A 19864-nucleotide genomic window follows, 5' to 3' on the forward strand; every position below is an offset into this window, starting at 1 on the left:
CCTAAACCTAAACGTAGATTCCATGAACAAAGCTTCTTTCTTAGAACTGCACGCCTGTGGAATTGTCTTCCGTTTTCCTGCTTTCCGGCTGACTACAATATGGTTGTGTTCAAGTCTAAAGTAAATAAGTTCTTGATGGGCCGTTCCATATAGGTTATTAAATTTGCCAAATTTTCATTACTAATGATTACTATATTGACCAATTTCTACTGTACACTCTTTAACCCTTATCCTTGAGTGGCCTCTGGGCCTTGATAATGTGGTGATGCCTTTGTAAAAAAAAAAAAAAAAAAAAAAAAGTTGTTTACATTTAATTAGCAAAAAAAAAAAAAAAAAAAAAGTACAATTTTTTTTTTTTGCAGTTATAGTTTTACCAATGATTTTCTAGGAGAAAGAGAGGGGGGTGGTTTAAAGCAAAGATTTTTTTTTTTTTTTGACTCACCTGATGTTGGTCAGCAGTATCTGAAATATCACTGAGGAAAAGCAGTAACGAATGCAGAACTTCTCTATTCTCATCAGGCATCAAAATGATTGTTGTGTTAACTGCTTCCAACCGGTACTCTTTAGGAACATCTAAAAATAACAAAAATTAATATATAAGGGGTGGGAGATTTATAATTGTGAAATTATCAATCAAGTTTTCATAGGTGAAAAGATATCAAAATCATATTTATATGTACAATCGTTTCGGAAACAATATCTTTTTATTCATATTTACAAATCAAACCATCGAGAAATAAGTAAAATATTTCTGGATATCATCTCTTCATCAGCATAAATGGAGGAGAAGAGTTGAGAGGACACCAAATTTTAACCAGCTTTAATCAGCTACTCTGAGCACAGCAACTTTTAAATATATTTTACTGAGGCTTTGCTCATTTAGACCCTGTCTATTACAATCTATAATATATATACATATATCACACACACATGTGCAGATCATGATATTAAAATCACATTCTTGCATGCAGTCTTTTTGAATGATATTTATACTTCATATAAATGTTAATTTCAACTATATTCTTGATGCAGATCATGTTGGCCAAGCAATTTGCTCCTTGCTAATGGAGTCAGAAATGGCTTTGTGGCTGGGTTTGAATCTCCCTACTTGTAATTGTGACTTCCTGCACTGGTGATTCCTGAAAGGGTAAAACACTATTGTCTGTAGGTATTAAAAAAAAAAAAATAATAGTAATAATTATATATATATATATATATATATATACTCGGGTTTTTTTATTCAAAAGTAATGGACTAATGAATTCAACGAGGTTGTTAGATAGTGCTCGATAAAAAGAGCTGATAATACTTGTTTATTGTTATATAAACATGCTCACATCCCGCTGCTACAAATAGCCACTTGTTTCAATCAAACAACAGATATCATCAGGCATTGACTTGACTATTCAAAAGTTCAATGAATAAAGTTATTATTCATTGAACTTTTGAATAGTCAAGTCACTGCCTGATGATATCTGTTGTTTGATTGAAACAAATGGCTATTTGTAGCAGCAGAATGTGAGCATGTTTATATAACAATAAACAAGTATATATATATATATATATATATATATGGCCCTTCTCTTCTGGTGAGAAGCATTTAGCTCTGAAATGCTATGGCCTAAAGACGTTTTTCTCTTATTCTTTCCTTATTGATCTAATGACACGCACACGCACACACTAGCTGTACACATTCAATGTTTACAGGGATATTTTTTATGTTAACTTTTGTTTCAGCTTTTTTTTTTTTGTACCAATTTATATATTTTTAAAAATAATATTTTGAAAGTTAAATTTAAAGTACTTATTCAGAATTCCCACTCCTCTACAAAAAAAATAAAAAATAAATTTGTATGGAGGTACGTATCCGTGATGTAAAGAAAATATTGTACATCAAAAATCACATCAACTGATCAATTACTTTTATTTTGAAATAAGAAAATCAAACTATGGCTAAAGGATGATCAGCAATTTTATGACACCATCTGTAAACAGTCCAAAGAAACAAGGGAGTTAACTCCAAATAACCCAAAACTGCAAGATTTTGGAAAGACAGTTTCAAAATAAGAATCCCCTAAAAATCTAAATTTGTTTAAAAATGATTTTCTTATATATATATATATACATTTTATTTTTTATTACCGTTTTATCTGTTTGGTAACATATGTTTCGGATGTTGGCCCATGTTTATGATCCAACAGCCTCGTCAGACCTTACAAAAATGGTTCTGTAAGTTCTGACGAGGTTGTTGGATGGTAAACATGGTCCAACATCCGTAACATATGTAACCAAACAGATAAAACGGTAATAAAAAAATAAAACATATTTGCTCTGCAATAGTATTGAGCACTCTCTTCCGGTTTTTACTAATTATCAGTTTTACCAAATACATATATATATATGAAAAAAATACTTGATCAATTTTTGTGATTTCTGGTGTACACCATGGGTCCATACCTCGTACAGATTTTTCTTTAGTTTTGTTTTTACATGGGAGGGGGTGGGGAGTCAAATTTTATTATTGCAGTATCATTTGTTATTTAATTGCTGTCCCATGATGCTATGCAATAGTATGGTTACTGTAAATTCCCGCATCCATGCACATCATAGTTGATCTCTGGTCAACTTAACTTACATTTGTGCTAGTTTCTCATCAAGAGTCAGATGGTGCCTTCAAGGTCACTAGAATACAACATTCAATGCTGGTTTTTGCACACTTTTCCACATAAGATGATGCAGATATTATCTTCTAAATAAGGAGATAAGGTGGAGTGCATGAACCACAGCTGGAATAGTGAATTTTTATAAGTAGTGCATTGCAACTTAATAAATTTAAAAAATGCAAAAAAGATATTTTGTTAAATTCTTTGCAGAGTGGTTTTCCCTTTTCAGTGGAATTTGTATTCATGGGATTTGAATACTGGTTTCCTAATAAAAAAACAAGATAAGAGCATTTATGATTATGGGATATATCCCATAATCATAAATGCTCTTAAAAACGCAACAGGTAAGGAAACAAGGCTTTTGCTTTCTCCCCCGCCCCCTCACTCTGCACATACCGCCTAAAAAAAAGATATAATCAGAAAAAATTGTAGTATAGACGTTGGTGAATCTAACTACAGGGTGATCACTTGATCACTAGAAAAGCAGGAAATTGGTCAAATAAGTTCTTTTTGACCTGGTATCTTTTTGGCAAGTAGCAGCTGTTTTAAGATCTTCTCATGTGAAAGTTTCAACAACATTATCAAACTGATGCTTTGTAATAATTTGGGTTGCACAACTAGACATTTTGTCAATCTCCAAGTTGGACTTTCATCTTTGAAAAGAATCACCTTCCTTTGAAAGTCTGAAAAGTATTTTCTGACTCTGTCCATAATGTGAATATCAAAATCAAAGAACTGAATAAGCCAGATGCAAAAAAAAAAAAAACTTAAACAAAATGAAATTTAAACAAAATTTATAACCTCAAATTTCTGGGTTTTCTAGGGACCGCCCTCTATTTTCCGTAAAAACTGAAGAAAACATCTAAACTTGTGATAAAGAAAAAAATAAAAGTAAAAGATTAGCATCACCTGAAATAAAGCATCATCCCTAAACAAACACAGATACATATTTATTACTTACGTGTAAAAATATCAATAAATGTTTCTGATAACTTGTTAGTGAGCAAGCACTCGGGAAGTTCACGAAAATATTGCTTTGTCAAGTCGGCAATATCATAGGCCTGCATGTCACTGAAATCTACCAATTCTGGAAATAGGAAAAGCAAGAAACATTTAATACGAAAAGCAATGCCATAATCTGTATATTAAGAAGAAGACCAATTAAAATACTTACTTAAGAATCACAAGCAAGAGATGTTGTGTTTCTGCTGTGTTTAAAAGAATGACAGCACACTGATATATAAAAGTATAGCATATATATCAATAAGTGATGGTTACGGATGGTTGGTGTTAGGAGGGAGATACACATGTGGGAACTCAACAGGTTGATTCTTTTTGGCTCAACTGTCAACCAACAAAGACATCCTTTAATAATCATTTGTGACCACCTGAAACACCCAAGAGTGTTTTATTCAGGCATCGTGCTTCATTAAAGTGGCTTGACTTTGATTAAACCTCCAGATTTTTTTTTTCTTTCATTGTGACCATCTTAGTTGCTTTATTTGGATTTCCATGTATGGACCATATGATTGTATGGGACTTCATCTTCTCAACTCTTATCTGCATCATGTTAATTAATAACTTCAAACAAGGCAGAATATTTAGAATATTTGTTGTATCTACTAGAACCATATAATGTCCATTCCCATTTAAAAAGTCCATGAAGAACTAAGCCTTTTATAGGCAGCTGCTATCTAGCTTTTTATCTCAACAATTGCTTTATTGACTATTTTAAAATAAATATTTTTCTCTACCTGATCACATGATCTGCTTGGATCATTTCAACCAATCACAGATTAGTATTTTATATACTCTCTAAAAAGTGTTATAAAAACACCTAACCTTGTAACCAGGAATGCAGAATCAGAATTGGAGGTTTTAAAAGGAGTGGAAGTGGAATTTGTAAGAATACTAAGAGTCATAGCCAGAACCAGATGTTTTAATTTCTAATCTCTAAAGAATCAACAGTCTTAATATTGGAATTATTTTAAGTCACATTACTTGGATTATTCAGTCTACTTTTCTTATACTGAGTGTTGTTTCCACATTTCGATTGATATAAACTTTAATCTTCTTCAGGTGTATCTTATCAAAGTCTGGAATTTTTGATGAAGTAAAGAGTTTGTATGGAATTTCAAATGGAAACCTTTATTTAATCTATGGGGGTAGCATGCTTTTGTTCCATCAGCTACGACCGACTAGAAATAGCTATGGTTAATGATACATTACCTGAAATTACTTTGTTCAAACTCCTCGGCTTAACATTCACAGGGACCATGGCCTGGAACAGATAAATCGAGGGCATTGCCGCTGCTGCAAGAAAGGTGGGCTCTCTCTACTGTGCTAGAAAGTTACTTATGCCTGAAAATATCCTGTGCCTCTACAAAGTCACCATTCACCCATATATGGTGTATTGTTGTCACATTGGGGCTGATGCATCTGCTACTAGTCTAACTCCTGGACAGGGTTCAGAAGAGAGTTGTCAACCTAGTAAGTCCAGAACCGTCAGCTAGGCTTCAGCCTCTCTCCCACTGACAAAATGTTGCATCCCTCTGTTTTACAAGTATTTTAATGGCATATGCTCTGACAAACTATTAGCCCTTGTACCCCCTACAAACGTGACAAGCAGCAAAATTCCACCCCTACACAGAGATCCCTAGGTGTAAGAAAGCCTTCTACTCTAGAACTGCTAGACTTTGGAACTCCCTTCAGGGTTCCTGTTTCCCCAACTGTATCGACATGCAAAAGTTCAAGTTTAATGTAAACAGACATCTTGCTTCTCAACTCTCGTCATAGTATCCCTGTAATTATGACCCAGATAGCAACCTCCTACATCAAAGTGGCACCATGCCTTGTTTGGGGTGAAAATGCAATTTAAAAGAAAAAAAAAAAAAAAAAAAAATTTTTTTTTTTTTTTTTTTTTTTTTTAAATCCTAAGTAACTCACAATTATATTTTGAGTATCACCCACACTTGTTCAATTCTCAGTACGGGTGATACTAAAAATACAATTGTGAATTACTTAGGACTTCTATTGGATGAGAATGCTACAGAGATTGTCCAAAAGTCTAAGCATATCACTAAGTTGAACAAAAAGATTCCCCGAGGTCGATAAGATACACCTGAAGAATGTCTGAGGTTACATTAATCAAAATGAGAACTGTAGTCCGAATAATCCAAATAAAACGAATTATCAATCCCTATCTAAAAAATCCAGAAACATTCTGGTTCTAGAGTCATAGTCAGATATTTTAGTGTTCCAGAAGTTGGTCTTATAGTCGGACCTTATACCTTCTGACTCTGCAACCGATATTGAAAAACTCACCAGTGTTTGTTTCTATCTGCTCACGTAGTTTCTGTATCCGAGACTTAACACCGGATTTCCGGAAGATTCCATCAGCATCTTTTGCTGTCTTTCGGAGATACCTCATTGCATAAAGAATGCATTGAGGTAGTGGCTGTCCTGTCCTCCGCAGAGTCTCCAAGAGAGGAACGCCAAATACTCTCTTGTCCTTATAGTCTGGTACTTTGGTTTTCTTGATGAATCGCGGCACCAGCCAGTTCCAACCAGAACGGCTCGCAGGGGAGTTCTTTTCCATTAAGGTGGTTATCGTCAGCATGCACACACTCTGTAATTTCCGGAACTGACCCACAGATAACGTGCATATCTGGGTGCTATGGCTACGGAAACTTGGTCGATGAGATTTCTGGAAACTTGTCCACCGAATACGATTACGCTTTTTTAAGCTGTAAAATAATAAACCATGAAAAATATAAACCATGAAAAATATAAACCATGAAAAATATAAACCATGAAAAATATAAACCATGAAAAATATAAACCATGAAAAAAAGTTCAAAACAATGAAAACAGTTACAATTTATTTTAAAAAAGCTACTAAAAATAATTTTTAAAAACCAAAAAAAGAACAAGCGGAGCATGCAAGTGAAAAATTTACTTTCATTGTGAGTAATGTTTGTGCAAAAATTAAAAAAATAAATAAATAAAAGACGTAGTTATTGAGAAGAGTGCAAAAAATAATTGGATTTGGGGGTAATTTTACCCCTATAATACCGGGGGGGGGGGGGGGCAAACCGGAGTTTTCCCAGAAAATTTGTTTTGGCAAAAATTTACTTTCATCATGACTAATGTTTGTACAAAATTTGAAAAACACAATCCAAGGTGTGGTTATTGAGAAAAACGTGAACAAATGAACGGGAGTAAATTACTAGGTCGAACCCTTCCTTTATCGGGGAACAAATAATGATACCAATTGCACCACTTTCGTCCTCCTGCATTAATAATTTTATTAAAATAAATATAATACTTTAAAATCTGTTCATAAAATTTCTCTTAACTGTTGCTAAAGTGAGAACATTAACTGAATTCTTACCTTGGTGCTCGTGTCAAAGAGGAACCGACACCAGAGTCACGACGTTCTCTGCTTATTCCCGGCTCAAAGAACTTGCTAGCATCCGTCTCTGCATCGCTGTCGCTCAGAACCTCAGCACTAATGTCATGCGTGCTTGCTTCTGACGCTGCTTCAAAATCAAGATCCAAGTCAAGGTCTAATTCTTGTTTTTGTTGCAAGTCAAATGCGTCTTCCGATCCAAAATCCAAACCCATCGTGCTATCAAATGTTTTTAGGTCACGCAGGACAGAAATCTCTTTCTCTAAATCGGAATCTGTGGTAGGCAAAAAAAAAATTTCTCAGTTAGTTGCAGTGAAATACAGCAGGTGAAAGATACGACAAAAACAGAAAAAAAATTAATCTCTATACGGCTAAAACTTTGTCAATCTTGTGTGCCTCTGATAACACTTGATGACATCATTGAAAAAAAAAAAGTGGAAGACATTAAAAAAATTCTTGATACAATAAATGATCAAATAACAAAAGGATGATGCCATTCATCAACATAGACAACTTCTTGGATCACGGATTGTTTATCTATATTAGCCACTGTCCACACTGATTATTTTATGAACTTATGGACATTTGTTTCCTTCATTAAAAAAAAAGCTTTATATAACATTAAAAAAGCTCTAGTATTACACTATTGAGCTATAATATGAACTATGTTGTAAATAAAATTCATATATTAAGTTGACGTTTAATAGTTCTTAATTCCCATCATTCCTGTGGTAATTGCTTGGTGAATCTGAAGTAGAAGGTTAGCAAATAGAGCAAAAGGTGGCTTCCTGATTGAGTTCAAATCTCATGACCGGTAGGAATTGCCACCCCTATACTGATGATTGCATAAGTATGAAACAATTATTATTTAATATATATATCATTCAAACACTAGTGCATTTGAATATATGGTTAAGTGACAGTTTTAGTCATTTAGTACTGCTTTAAAGCTTCACCGCTCACTCATTTTTTGACTAAATTTCTAACAATTATTACAGTTTATAAACCATCTCAGCTATATTGTGAAAAAAAAAATTCTATTTTCGTTCAGTAAAACAAAAAGTATAAATTTTCTGGTGTTCAAAATCATAAAAATATATGTAAGGAGGTGAGCGACGCTTAAAGCATGAAAGAGATAATTGGGGTAGTTTTATTGAAAGCAGAGGAGTGATATACATTGTTATTACATTAGTGTCTAAGGGGGGGCAAAAAAATAAGACTGAAATTAAACAAAGAACAAGTGAATTCATTGGAAGTCTGGAAAAATCATAGATTACATTAGAAAAAGGCAAGCATGAAAAGTAATATGGTTAAGCTTAAACATTGAAAAGTAAAGGACTAGTTGTTAAAACTGGAAAAGAAAAGAACAAGACATTCTAGTAAAAAAATAAATTTATAACTGAAAATATTGCAGTATTAATTTTTTTTTTAATTCAATTTAACATTTTATAATCAATGCTTAATGCTACAATATTTTAAGTTATAAATTTATTATATTTTTTACTAGAATATCTTGTCCTTTTTTTTTTCCAGTTTTAACAACTAGTCCTTTTTTATGTTTAAGCTTAACCATATTAGTTTTCATGCTCACATTTTTCTATTGAGATATTGAGATACACACATATATATATATATATATATAATTCAAAAGTTAAAAGCATTACTCATGATTTCAAATATTTGAATAATCTATGCTCCAATAAATTTGGGCATTTTGTGTACTGATATTCATATTAAAACCCCCTTTTTTCTATTTATTTGAAAAGAAAATACAACTTTGTTATATATGGGTTGTAGAATTGCATTCATCTACAATAGATCTAACTAATTTTCATATTCTTTTAAACATTCATTTTTGTTAACTCCCTATTAGTCTTTTCGCTTTTCTTATGAGATGATCATCTTACGTTATGTTATTGTGTAATTATATTCATGCAGATATGCTACATGATTTATAGTTGCGTAAAAAGGTTATAGTAAATACAAACCTCTTTCTATACATATTTATGTATGTGTATATATATTTGTTTAAAAAATTTTGCGTACCAAACTCCTTTAGGTTTTTGGTCTACAGATATGAAACTTAATATAAAGGGTATTCAAACCCATGCAAAACTTTATATTTGGATTTTAGCTGGGGAAAACCGGTGCAAAACTGAAAATTAAAGCAATGGGATTTGCCAGGCCGCATTATGAATATGCATACGTAACATAATAGCTTTGGGTTCATGTTTTAATTTTTAGCCTTGCAGCAAATATGTCTTCAGAGTTTAGGCATTAATGTTAAAGGAAAAAGAATCGTAAGCTAAACGTTTTGGCTTCGATTCTTGGTGGTGGCGCACAAATCTTTTCTTTTTTTTCCTTTTTTTTTAAATCGTTACTATATATTGGGTCCAATATAATATAATAAATACGAAATCTGCATTAATCAAATGTCATATTTAAGCATATTTTACGACCTGGCGGCCTGTTAGTGAATATATAAAAACTCATTGATATAAACTATTGATCACTGAGCTTATTTTAAACTACAGTGTTGTACTATACTAGCAGGTTGCCTGGCGTTGCTCGGTTGTAAAATATACTTTTCTATGATATTTTAATTTATGCATATTTTGTATGTGCCTATTTTTTCTGGGTTACTAGCAGGGGTACCCGGCATCACTCAGGTGTTTGGAGATGTGTGTTGGGCGCAAAAAAAAAAAAAACAAAAGGGAGGGGGGGTAGTAGGCAGGCAGGCTCGAACCCATACAGCAAAGAATGTGAAAAAAAAGAGGATAGTGAATTAAATGAGTTGGTAATTAACTTTTACCTGGGTGGAGGATATTGGCACACATACGAAATATAAAAATTTAAAAAAAAAGATAGGAGAAAGGTGGGATTGAACTCGAAAATGTAGAGTAATTAGTCTTCATCGATGAGGGCCAGTTAAGCTTTCTGTAGTGGTATTTATTTGCTTCCCCACGAAAGCAAATTAGACACAAGCTAGTTCATAATGTGGGGGAAATCCAGCTCCGCCCCCCCCCCAAAAAAGGGGGGGCACTCTAGCAGTTTGCAAATAAATAGTAATTCTCTCAGTATGAAGGGTTTCCTCTACATTGACCAAGGGCAAATTACAGAACAGATACTACCCAGCTGGAAGGATAGGAGTTGACAGTTGCATTATTAGCTTCACTAAAAAAGACAAACACTCGAAATGGGGGAAATTTTTCAAACTAAAAAAGATAGGAGACGATGTCCGTTTGCGAATCTGAGATATTACGATCTAGGAAGTATAAGAAAACTTCTCCCGGAATCTGATGCGAGAACCCCAACGCAAAAAGCCTTTCATGGACATACAAACACTTGCACCCATTTTGTCCTTTATATATTAGACTAACCTGGGTGCCCGGCGTTGCCTGGGTGTTTGGAGTTGTGTGTTGGGCAAAAAGAAAAGTGCTAGTAGACAGGCCGGATTGAACCCATACCGCGAAGGAGGAAAAGAAGGTAAAAAAAAAAATGTCACATCTTTGCTATTGCATCCATTGCCAAACTGGAAGTGGCAAAGGTTTAAATTAAGGCTAGTCAATCGAAAAGAGGGGATGACTTTCAAAAATATTGGCGAAAAAGTGACCCCTTCTTGTAGAAAAGTGCCCAGTTGAGGGTGAAGGAATTAATGTTTTTAGCCAATGTTTTGATATTTGTCGTTCGAAGAGTTGAGCTTCAAAATGATACTGATCTTGTGGAAAAATTCTATTAATCTATTAATCCATTAATCTAATAATCTAATCTAATAATGTATTAATCTATTAATCTAATAATCTATGAATCTAATAATCTGAACTAATAATTCCTCTGAACCCACATTTTTGTTTTACCCACATCGGATTCTTGCTCCTGTTGTTGTGTTGTATTATATTGTATTGACTTTACACATGGCAGCTTCAGCAAATCTAACACTTAACATCTGAGACAAATGAAGAGCCGTAATTTTTTTATTTTTTTTACTTTTGTGAATACGTTTTCATGATATAAGCAGAAAAGTTGTCTAAAAACAAAAGAGTGTACGTCTCTCTTTCACTGGCAAAAAGCCATGAAAATTTTGTTTGACACTGCGTTTGCTACAGAGGCTTGAACCCTTGCCAACAAAAAGGCCAGTGAATGATATTAATGTCTTTACCAGACTGTCCACACCCCTCACATTCGTTACCTTGAAAATTAGAGACCTGTACTTTTTTTCTTCTTCCTCATCTTTTTTTCAGAATCAGTTTGATGGGGTTGTGCAAGTTCAGGTGGAGAAATATAGAATGGAGAATGTCATTGAGAACTCAAGAAAGAATTGCAGAGTCAAATTTCCGGTCAGAGGGTCAGAACAAGAAATCCTAATCTATTTTGATGACTGGTGAAAAAACAAACAAAAAAAAAACGTTTACCAAAATAAGCATTTCTCTGAAAGAGTGTATCAGGTAGTTGTATATTTTTTGTAGTCTTTCAATATCAGTTAAAACCATCAAATGCAAATGTGACTAAAGTTTGGAGAAAGTATCCATATATTAATACGATAGCATGTGTGTTATTTTCTGTGTCACGCTTACATCCGGGTTATTTAATTGTTATGTACTTCCTTTTCTTGTCATAAATAATTTTACCAAGAATTCTTCATAAGTTTTGGTTTCGGTCATGGCTGAAGGAACTCAAGTTATATAAGTTTTTATTTCGGTTTCGATTCAAACTAATGCACCCAATTCATATAGATATATTCTTTTTATATTTATTTTTGAAATCGCAACTTTATAATATATTAAAATCGATAGAACATTAACTCTATAATAATATATATGAAATCTGCAAGAATTAAAATATCATATTTAAGCGTACTTTACGACCGGGTTTTACCAGACGTTCGTGCCAGCTTGCATAAATACTTTTGCAGTTTTAACAAAACAGCTACAATAATATCAGAGCGTCTCCATTTACACTGAACATCTATAGAATGCCAACATCAATATATTACGAGACCTTTGTGGAATTTCCATATGTCCCACTAGTAGTTCAGTATATTTCGATGGCAAAACTATTCAGATTGTTCAGAAGTTATGTCACCTTTTTGATACCATTAAAGCAGTGTGATTCCAAGTGTTATGAGTGGATGGAACAAGTTCAGGAAACGTCTGCCATTACTAACTAGCAGAGCATTACCATTTTTGACCAAGATAGGAGTTTATGAGAATTTTTTTTTTTTTTTAAGGTTACCACTTATCAAGGTCCAAAGGCTACTGGAGGATAAGGGTTAATGCATGTATGGTAGTCATTGGGATACTAGCATAATAACCGTTAATAGTTGAAATTTGGTATAATTAGATTATTTAAGAGGACAATTAAACAAGAGCTTGTTTACGTTGGATTTGAAGACTACAATGATGTAGTCAGCTGGAAAATGGATCAGCGGAACAGAGTTCCACAGGTGGGCAGTTCTGGGAAAGAAGCCTTCTCCATGGAATCCACATTTAGGTTTAGGCACTGATAGAGAATGAGGGAAATTATTGATGCAAGTGAAACCTGACTGATGAGGATTGAGGACATGCTTTGGATGGAGGGAAATGATATACAAATTATACAATGAATTTGTAATGCGTATCTTAAAGGTTTAGATCTGATAACCTCAGAGGAAGGTTAGATCTAGACAGTATAGAGAGATGTATGCAGAAGAGGAGGAGTATGATCACAATGAAAGAATTGATGAGAGTTCTTGGTTAGTAGATGTGGAACAGCTGGCAGGGATGCCAAGGAAAATATTAGAGGAAGTGATATGGATAGACTTGAGATATAGAGGGATAAAGAAAGACCTGGTCAGATATGTTAGTTTAAAAGTTTTCTTATTGCAAATCAATTTTCAAATGAAATACAAGTAGAATAAATAGATGTAGCAGTTTTGACCCAACGGGTATTTCTAGTAAAGATATAAAATGAAAGAGAACTGATGATGTTTAAGGCTAAGGAATTTTAGCAATATTTGCCAAGATTTCTAACCAGGTGTTCAGAGGAAACAAAGGAATTTTATTAAAAAGAAAAAAAGAAAAAAAATTAAAAAAAAAAAAAAACAAGAAATTCTCTGGTGAAGATTATCGTTTGGTTAAATATTTCAGTTGAAAAAATATAAAATTGGAAAGTTTGCCAAACATTCTAACAAAAATCTTAATATTGACATGTGTTTCACACACACACACACACACCTGCTATATATTTATAAAACTACGGGAGGCATTCCAAAAGTAATGCGTCCTATTTTTTTTATTCCATCCGAAACGGATCAGAGGGGATTGCAAATTGCATTGTCATGATGATTGAACTTATGCATCCATGACCTGAAAGTTTCATCTGTTTTGTATATTGACGGTGTGAGACTAAGAAAACACTACCTTCTCATGGACATACGTCAGAATCATTGTCAGAAGTACTTTGAGAATGGTTGTGACTATGTAAAAAAATAAATTCTAAAGCACAACATGTCACTCGTTTTAATGGTATCACTCCCATCTTTGTAAATATTTAACTTTTTGAGTAATAAAAAAAAAGTTGGAGGCTTTACTTTTGGAACAACCCTCGTATGCATCTTATGTCTGGATTTTATATGCTCCCCCCCCCCCCGTTATTTTGGGACCTCACAGTAAGATTAAATCTGAACAATATAGGGAGATACGTACAAAACAGGAGACTTTGTTAATGTTAGCATGATCACCTTGAAAGAATGGATGCGCGTTTTCTGGTTAGTAGATGTAAAACAGTTGAGGTAGCAGGTTCAGTTCACAGGGAAGCAAATAAAAACAATGGAAACGGTGATAAAAATGGACTTTAGAGAAAGAAAGATAAAGACCTAGCCAGAAGTAGTTTAGTTTGAAAATCAATTTCTTAAAGCTGTCCAATACATGCCAGTATGTAAAATGGACGTTAAACTGTATATGATGATTGAATAGCTATGAACTCTCACATAATTATTTAAAAAAAAAAAAAAACATCAATCACAAATTTAGGAGTTAATCTGCTGACTAAAAAATTCCTATTGAATATGGTCAAATGCTGTAGGTTATAAATTACAATGGACATTTTTTATAATTTGGGGGTCACAAAGGTGCAGCACTAGTGTAGATTTCTGATTGGTTAGTTTGATCCCGTGACATGGTAAAGATTTGAAGTTGTATTTCAGTTGCAGCATAGATTTAGGTTAAGTTACACATAATATAATGCACTAGTAGATAGGAGTGATTAAATACCCATGCATCCAGTTGAAAACAACCAATATAAAGTATTAAGTAAATAAAATATAGCTTAAGTTTTAATGGTCATTACATCCTTCTTCAGGAATTTATTAGCTCTAAGAGAAAATTATGCAGGGAATATCATCAACCCCGGTCCAACGCAAGTAATATCCAGTTTAGATCAAGAATACATTCTTCTTATTTCGTTTAGCATTATAGTTTTACATGCTGGCATGCATTGGCTGGCTTTTAGAAGTTCACTTTTAAACCAAACCATGTATCTCATATGGATTTCAGAGGAGCTCAAAGCCAGCCTTCTTTCCCGTTAATAATAGTAAATAACACATTACACTTGAGGAATTGTAACAAAAAAACAAAAAAAAAAACCCCGCATTATTGGCAAAGAATATGCAACCCCCAATAAATCAAGAGGATAATTGCAAAACATACAGTGATAAAAGATAAGAACACGGTGACATCAATAAATCAGATTAGAGGAAATACGACTTACAGAGAATTATTATTACGGGAGTTTCAGAGTCACATACCTTTAAACAGCCCAATTGTAACAATGTTTGTGATTTGTTGAAAAACCAATCATAAGTAACCTAACAAAACCAACTTCACTGAAAAGCCTGCATGGTTTTAATATTAACCCTCATTTGTTTTGGTAATTTTAAGTAATTTGGATCAACTTAGCTCTTTCTACAAGTACATGAGTGAAAAGTTGCCGAATCAGAAATCGACATGGAAAGTGCACCAAATATACCAACTAGCGTTGGAACAATTAATCGGAATCCGGAATCAGAAAAATCAGAACATTTTGAAGTAGCAGAATTGATATCGGAAAAATTTATGCCTATTTTCCGATGCCAAAAAAGATTCCTTTAATTATTTCTTTTTCATTTGATTTTGTTTAAAACAGTCTTCCACTGCGAGCAGTAATACTAAAATAAATATGTATTGATTTTAAACTGGCAGTAAAACTAAAATCTATAACCCCCCACCCCACACTTTACACTTGATATAAAACATCTGCACACTTAATACGTGTTTTTATTAAAAAGAAAAAATAACTTTATAGTTAAATATTTAGAGATTTGTAAAGAGTCAGAATCAAAAATCGTATCAGAATCGGGAAACATATTGGAATCGTCCCATCGTAACAAGAACTCAAGGATCGTTATATGGATGAATATTGTATACACAAGTCCAACAAATACAATTACTTGCAACAAAACTTTCCAAACAAAACCTCTCTTTTTTCCCTTATTTTCTCATCTTCATATCGATGTTGTGCTTGTTTTTCAATCAGCATAATTAAAAGGTGTTTTTGAAGGCTTACAATGCAGGAATGTACAGTTGTTGGGGGCAGACAAATAATAAATAATTCAATATTTTTTATTTACCTGATTGTTTTTTTTTTCAACTGAGGATGAAAAAAAAATCACGTAAATAAAAGAATATTATTGAATTATTTATTATTTGTTTATTTATCTGCTCCCAACGATTTCTGCATCATAAGCCTTCAAAAACACCTTTTATCCGTTAAACAATGCTCCAAGCAAACCACAACATTTAAAAACCTATGCATTTAATTTGATAGAAAATCCCAATAACTTAACCAATGCCAATAAAGATGACCTCAACACACAGAGTTACATTTTTTTTTTTTACTCCTAACAGAAATTATATTTAAACAAAATTCCATATATCCAATACAAGAGCGGAGGGTAGGAGCAGTAAAAACAAAGAAAGCAATATGGCGTCATAAGCAGAGTGAAAAACTGCATAGTGACTCCCATTCAATCCTGAGCTACGTCATGTCTTCCTGCTAGTATAATAAAAGCTAAAGAAATGTGACATGCATACATAAGTGTTTTTACAAGATGTTACTGTAATATAAAGATAGGACTCAACAAGTGTTTAGAACTTATTATGAACTACATTTCTGACAAAGGGGGAAGAATTGCTGTTTTCTAGGTCGGAATCTATCCCTCTAACACTTATTGTTAGATAGTTGAAATAGTAATAAAAAAATTTTTTAAACTTCCTACATCAAGTGGCTTCATGCCTTGTTTGGAGCGGTTTTCATAAAAAAAAAAAAAAGTTAAAACAACTGCGATTTCACCACCACGGTGGAACAGGTTTTCTGTGCATTTACATAAAGGATAGATGTATTCGTGTGCATTTGTTTAGGAATAATGCAAGAGATGCACATCTATGTTTGTTTACAAGCCCATGTCCCTAAATAGTTCAAAGGTGTGAAATGCGCACGTTTTTGTAGAAATAAATAAAAGTTGCTATTTGAAAATATACAGGGTCCTCCATAAGTAACTATATATTTCCGCTTTGTAAATTTTTTGATACTTAAATAGTTATTTTATTATAAGTGTCATTCGAAAGCGGAAAGCGTACATTTTTTTATTTGAGAGACGTTTTTGATATCAATTTTATTTCATTTCCATTTTAAATGTACATTATGTTCACAATTAAGAAAAGAGAAATAGGTGTTTTGAAGTAGTTGTGGAAAAGAGAAATAGGTGTTTTGAAATAGTTGTGGAAAAGAGAAATAGGTGTTTTGAAATAGTTGTGGAAAAGAGAAATAGGTGTTTTGAAATAGTTGTGGAAAAGAGAAATAGGTGTTTTGAAATAGTTGTGGAAAAGAGAAATAGGTGTTTTGAAATAGTTGTGGAAAAGAGAAATAGATGGTTTGAAGTAGTTGTGGAAAAGAGAAATAGGTGGTTTGAAGTAGTTGTGGAAAAGAGAAATAGATGGTTTGAAGTAGTTGTGGAAAAGAGAAATAGGTGGTTTGAAGTAGTTGTGGAAAGCTGATACTCATCCGATGATACTTTTGAAAGCAATTTCAGTCCAAGCTACCCACTTTTTTTTTTTTTTTTTTTTTTTTTTACAAGGGAGTCGCCACTTATTAAGCCCCTAATAAGAATATGGATGAATGAATGTAAGGTGGTAGTGTAGTAATTACTAATGGTGTAAATTGAGTAGACTTTGATTATTTATGGGGACGGCTCAACAAGAACTTGTTTACATTGGATTTGAAGGCTACCATGTTGTATTAAACCGAGAAGCAGGCCAATAGAACAGGGTTTCACAGGTGGACAGTTCTAGGAAAGAAGCTTTGTTCTTGGAATCTGTGTTTAGATTTAGGCAAAGATAGAGAGTGAGGAAATCATATATAGTGGTTGTAGCTAGTTGAGTGGGGTTTTTTGTGAAAGTTTGACAAGGGGGTACCATAGATTGGAGTTCAGCCAAGCACTTGCCATGAAAATACTGATAGTGCAGAGACAGGCTTGCAATGTCTCTTCTGTAGGAAAGATGTTGCAGAGAAGAGAAAAAGGCATCACCTACTAGATTTCAAAGTCGGTTTTGAACAATCAAGGCAGGATAGGGCGCGCCAACAGCTCCTACCCAGATGTGGCAACAGTACTCCATTTTAGGACGTATTTGGCTTTTATACAGATAGAGGTTTGCATCGGCAGTGAGATTATGCTGTGATTATTAATTTGATGGGTTTATATTAAAATAAAACAAGTCGAGCATGCGGGGTTCTCCTCCACGAGTGAAAAAATTACTTTCACCATGAATAATATGAATAATGCTTGTGCAGAAATTTTTTTAAAAAGTCCCAGGCGTGGTTATTGCGAAAAGTGTGAACAAATGAATGGATGAACGATTTAGGAACAATTTTACCCCTATAATGCCCCCCAGAGTTATTCCGGAAAATCTATTTTGGTAAAAATTTACTTTCACCATGACTAATGATTTTGCAAAATTTTAAAAATAATTCAAGGAATGGTTATTGAGAAAGGTGTGAACCGAACGGGAGTGAATTACTAAGCCAAATCCCTCCTTTGTCAGGGGACCAATTATATAGTCATTCATGCAGGGCCTTTTATAGGTGTGATTTATATTGGAAAAATATGTTTATGTTCCTCTGAGCATATATGAAGTAATGTTGTCATAGTTACGCTGGTGAAGCTGTCCCATTTGAGGGTTCTTCATAAGGTGTAATTTGAGCCCCCCCCCTCGCTTTCTTCTACTCTGCAACCCCTTTCTCACACAGACGTGATGTTGCTGGTCTCAGTCTTTTATATAAACACTATTATGCCACGTGTTGTTCAGAATTGTCTGATCTATTCCCAGCTGTCTTTGTTCAAGCTTGTTTGACTTGTTGATCTAGTAGTCTCCATAATCATCTTTCTTGTTAGCCCCTTCAAGTGGCTTCATGCCTCGTCTAAAGCAATTTTCCATGGAAAAAAAAAAAAAAAAAAAAAAAGGAAAAAGAAAAAGAAAATGCTAGCCAGATGATCTCCCATTTTACACAATGGTGGATATTCCCGTTTCTCTGCTTCGATGCATGAATAGAGCTGTACTATTTCTGCATACATCATTTTTAAGAGTCCTCATATGGCAGCAGGAGTACCAAGCCTCTATACATTTTTTCTGCGTTGTTCATGCCATTATTCAATGGTGACTTTATATACAACGTTGGTTATCGAAAATTTATTCATCAGGATGCAGTTGATTTCAACTCTGAAATTGCAGATGTTGGTATTATTTGCTGGTATTGTTATTGTTGCTACTCGTAGCTCTGTTGAGGAATCTCTTAGCTAAGTTATGGCTGTTCAGTGTGATTTGATGTAACACATATACAAGCTGAGATTTGAAACCCAAACAGATCACTTCCAACTGTGGTCAGCAATGTCAAGAATCTTATCTATATAACACGGCATCTGCTACTGATAGCAAGAGAAAAAACTGCTTTTATACTTTTCTTTGTTCACATATTTTCTATACACTTGGTAACCTAAAGAACTCTATTCTTTATAGAAAAATTATTGCTCCACACTAAATATATACATGTATACATACACACTACTTAGCATAAAGCAATATTCTTCTATACCGAATAGAGTTTGCTTGTTCATAGATATCTTAGGTTCCACAAAAACACTGGAAACTCCTGCATACACTACATAAAAAATAATTATATGACATACACGCACATTTTAGATACATCTTTTAAATTTAAAGTAACACTATACACTTCGGGTCAAGATCAAAGTGTAGTATCTGTTCTTCAGATGCTACACTTCAATTTCTTGTTCTCTGTCAGTGGAGGAGAAATCCTTCACGACTGAGACAATTTTTATTTTTGTTCCTTTTCTCTGTTAAAAAACGACCCTGGTGTCTAACTCTGTCCCGTGGGGACGCATTGTAAATAGGAACACTATACACTAGTTGATTGCCCATCAATAACTGGTTTCAAGAAATGCTAAAAACTCAGCTTCCGAGGCTAAAGATGCCACGATGTGATTGTTGGTCAAATGATGCTATGGCATAAGTTTTCAGTGCTTTTGTGAAACTGAAGGTACCAATGGATAAGCACACTTAAATACAGCCTTATTTTAAATAAAAACCTAAGCTCTCACATACATAATTAAGCACTCAAGCCATTTCTCCTACACAAAAACCATACACATAAAATATATATAAGTATACTTTTATTTATTTATTTATTCATTCATACAAAC

At 33.6% G+C, this 19864-nt stretch overlaps 1 protein-coding gene across 7 annotated transcripts in view; it reads right to left on the reverse strand.

The window, feature by feature from the left end:
• LOC145258202 (rho GTPase-activating protein 7-like) overlaps nucleotides 1-19864 on the reverse strand; it is a 671840-nt gene that overhangs the window by 61988 nt on the left and 589988 nt on the right. For all 7 annotated transcript variants that reach the window (XM_080116103.1, XM_080116114.1, XM_080116150.1 and 4 more), the window contains 4 exons: nucleotides 7057-7348; nucleotides 5988-6409; nucleotides 3625-3750; nucleotides 443-573 (listed from right to left, as the gene is read on the reverse strand). In XM_080116103.1, the coding sequence (XP_079972229.1) occupies nucleotides 443-573; nucleotides 3625-3750; nucleotides 5988-6409; nucleotides 7057-7348 (971 nt within the window). The remainder of the gene's footprint in view (nucleotides 1-442; nucleotides 574-3624; nucleotides 3751-5987; nucleotides 6410-7056; nucleotides 7349-19864) is intronic.

This window comes from Euprymna scolopes, chromosome 3 (genome assembly GCF_053919585.1).
Source record: "Euprymna scolopes isolate OS-2025 chromosome 3, ASM5391958v1, whole genome shotgun sequence".
Lineage (NCBI taxonomy): Eukaryota > Metazoa > Mollusca > Cephalopoda > Sepiida > Sepiolidae > Euprymna > Euprymna scolopes.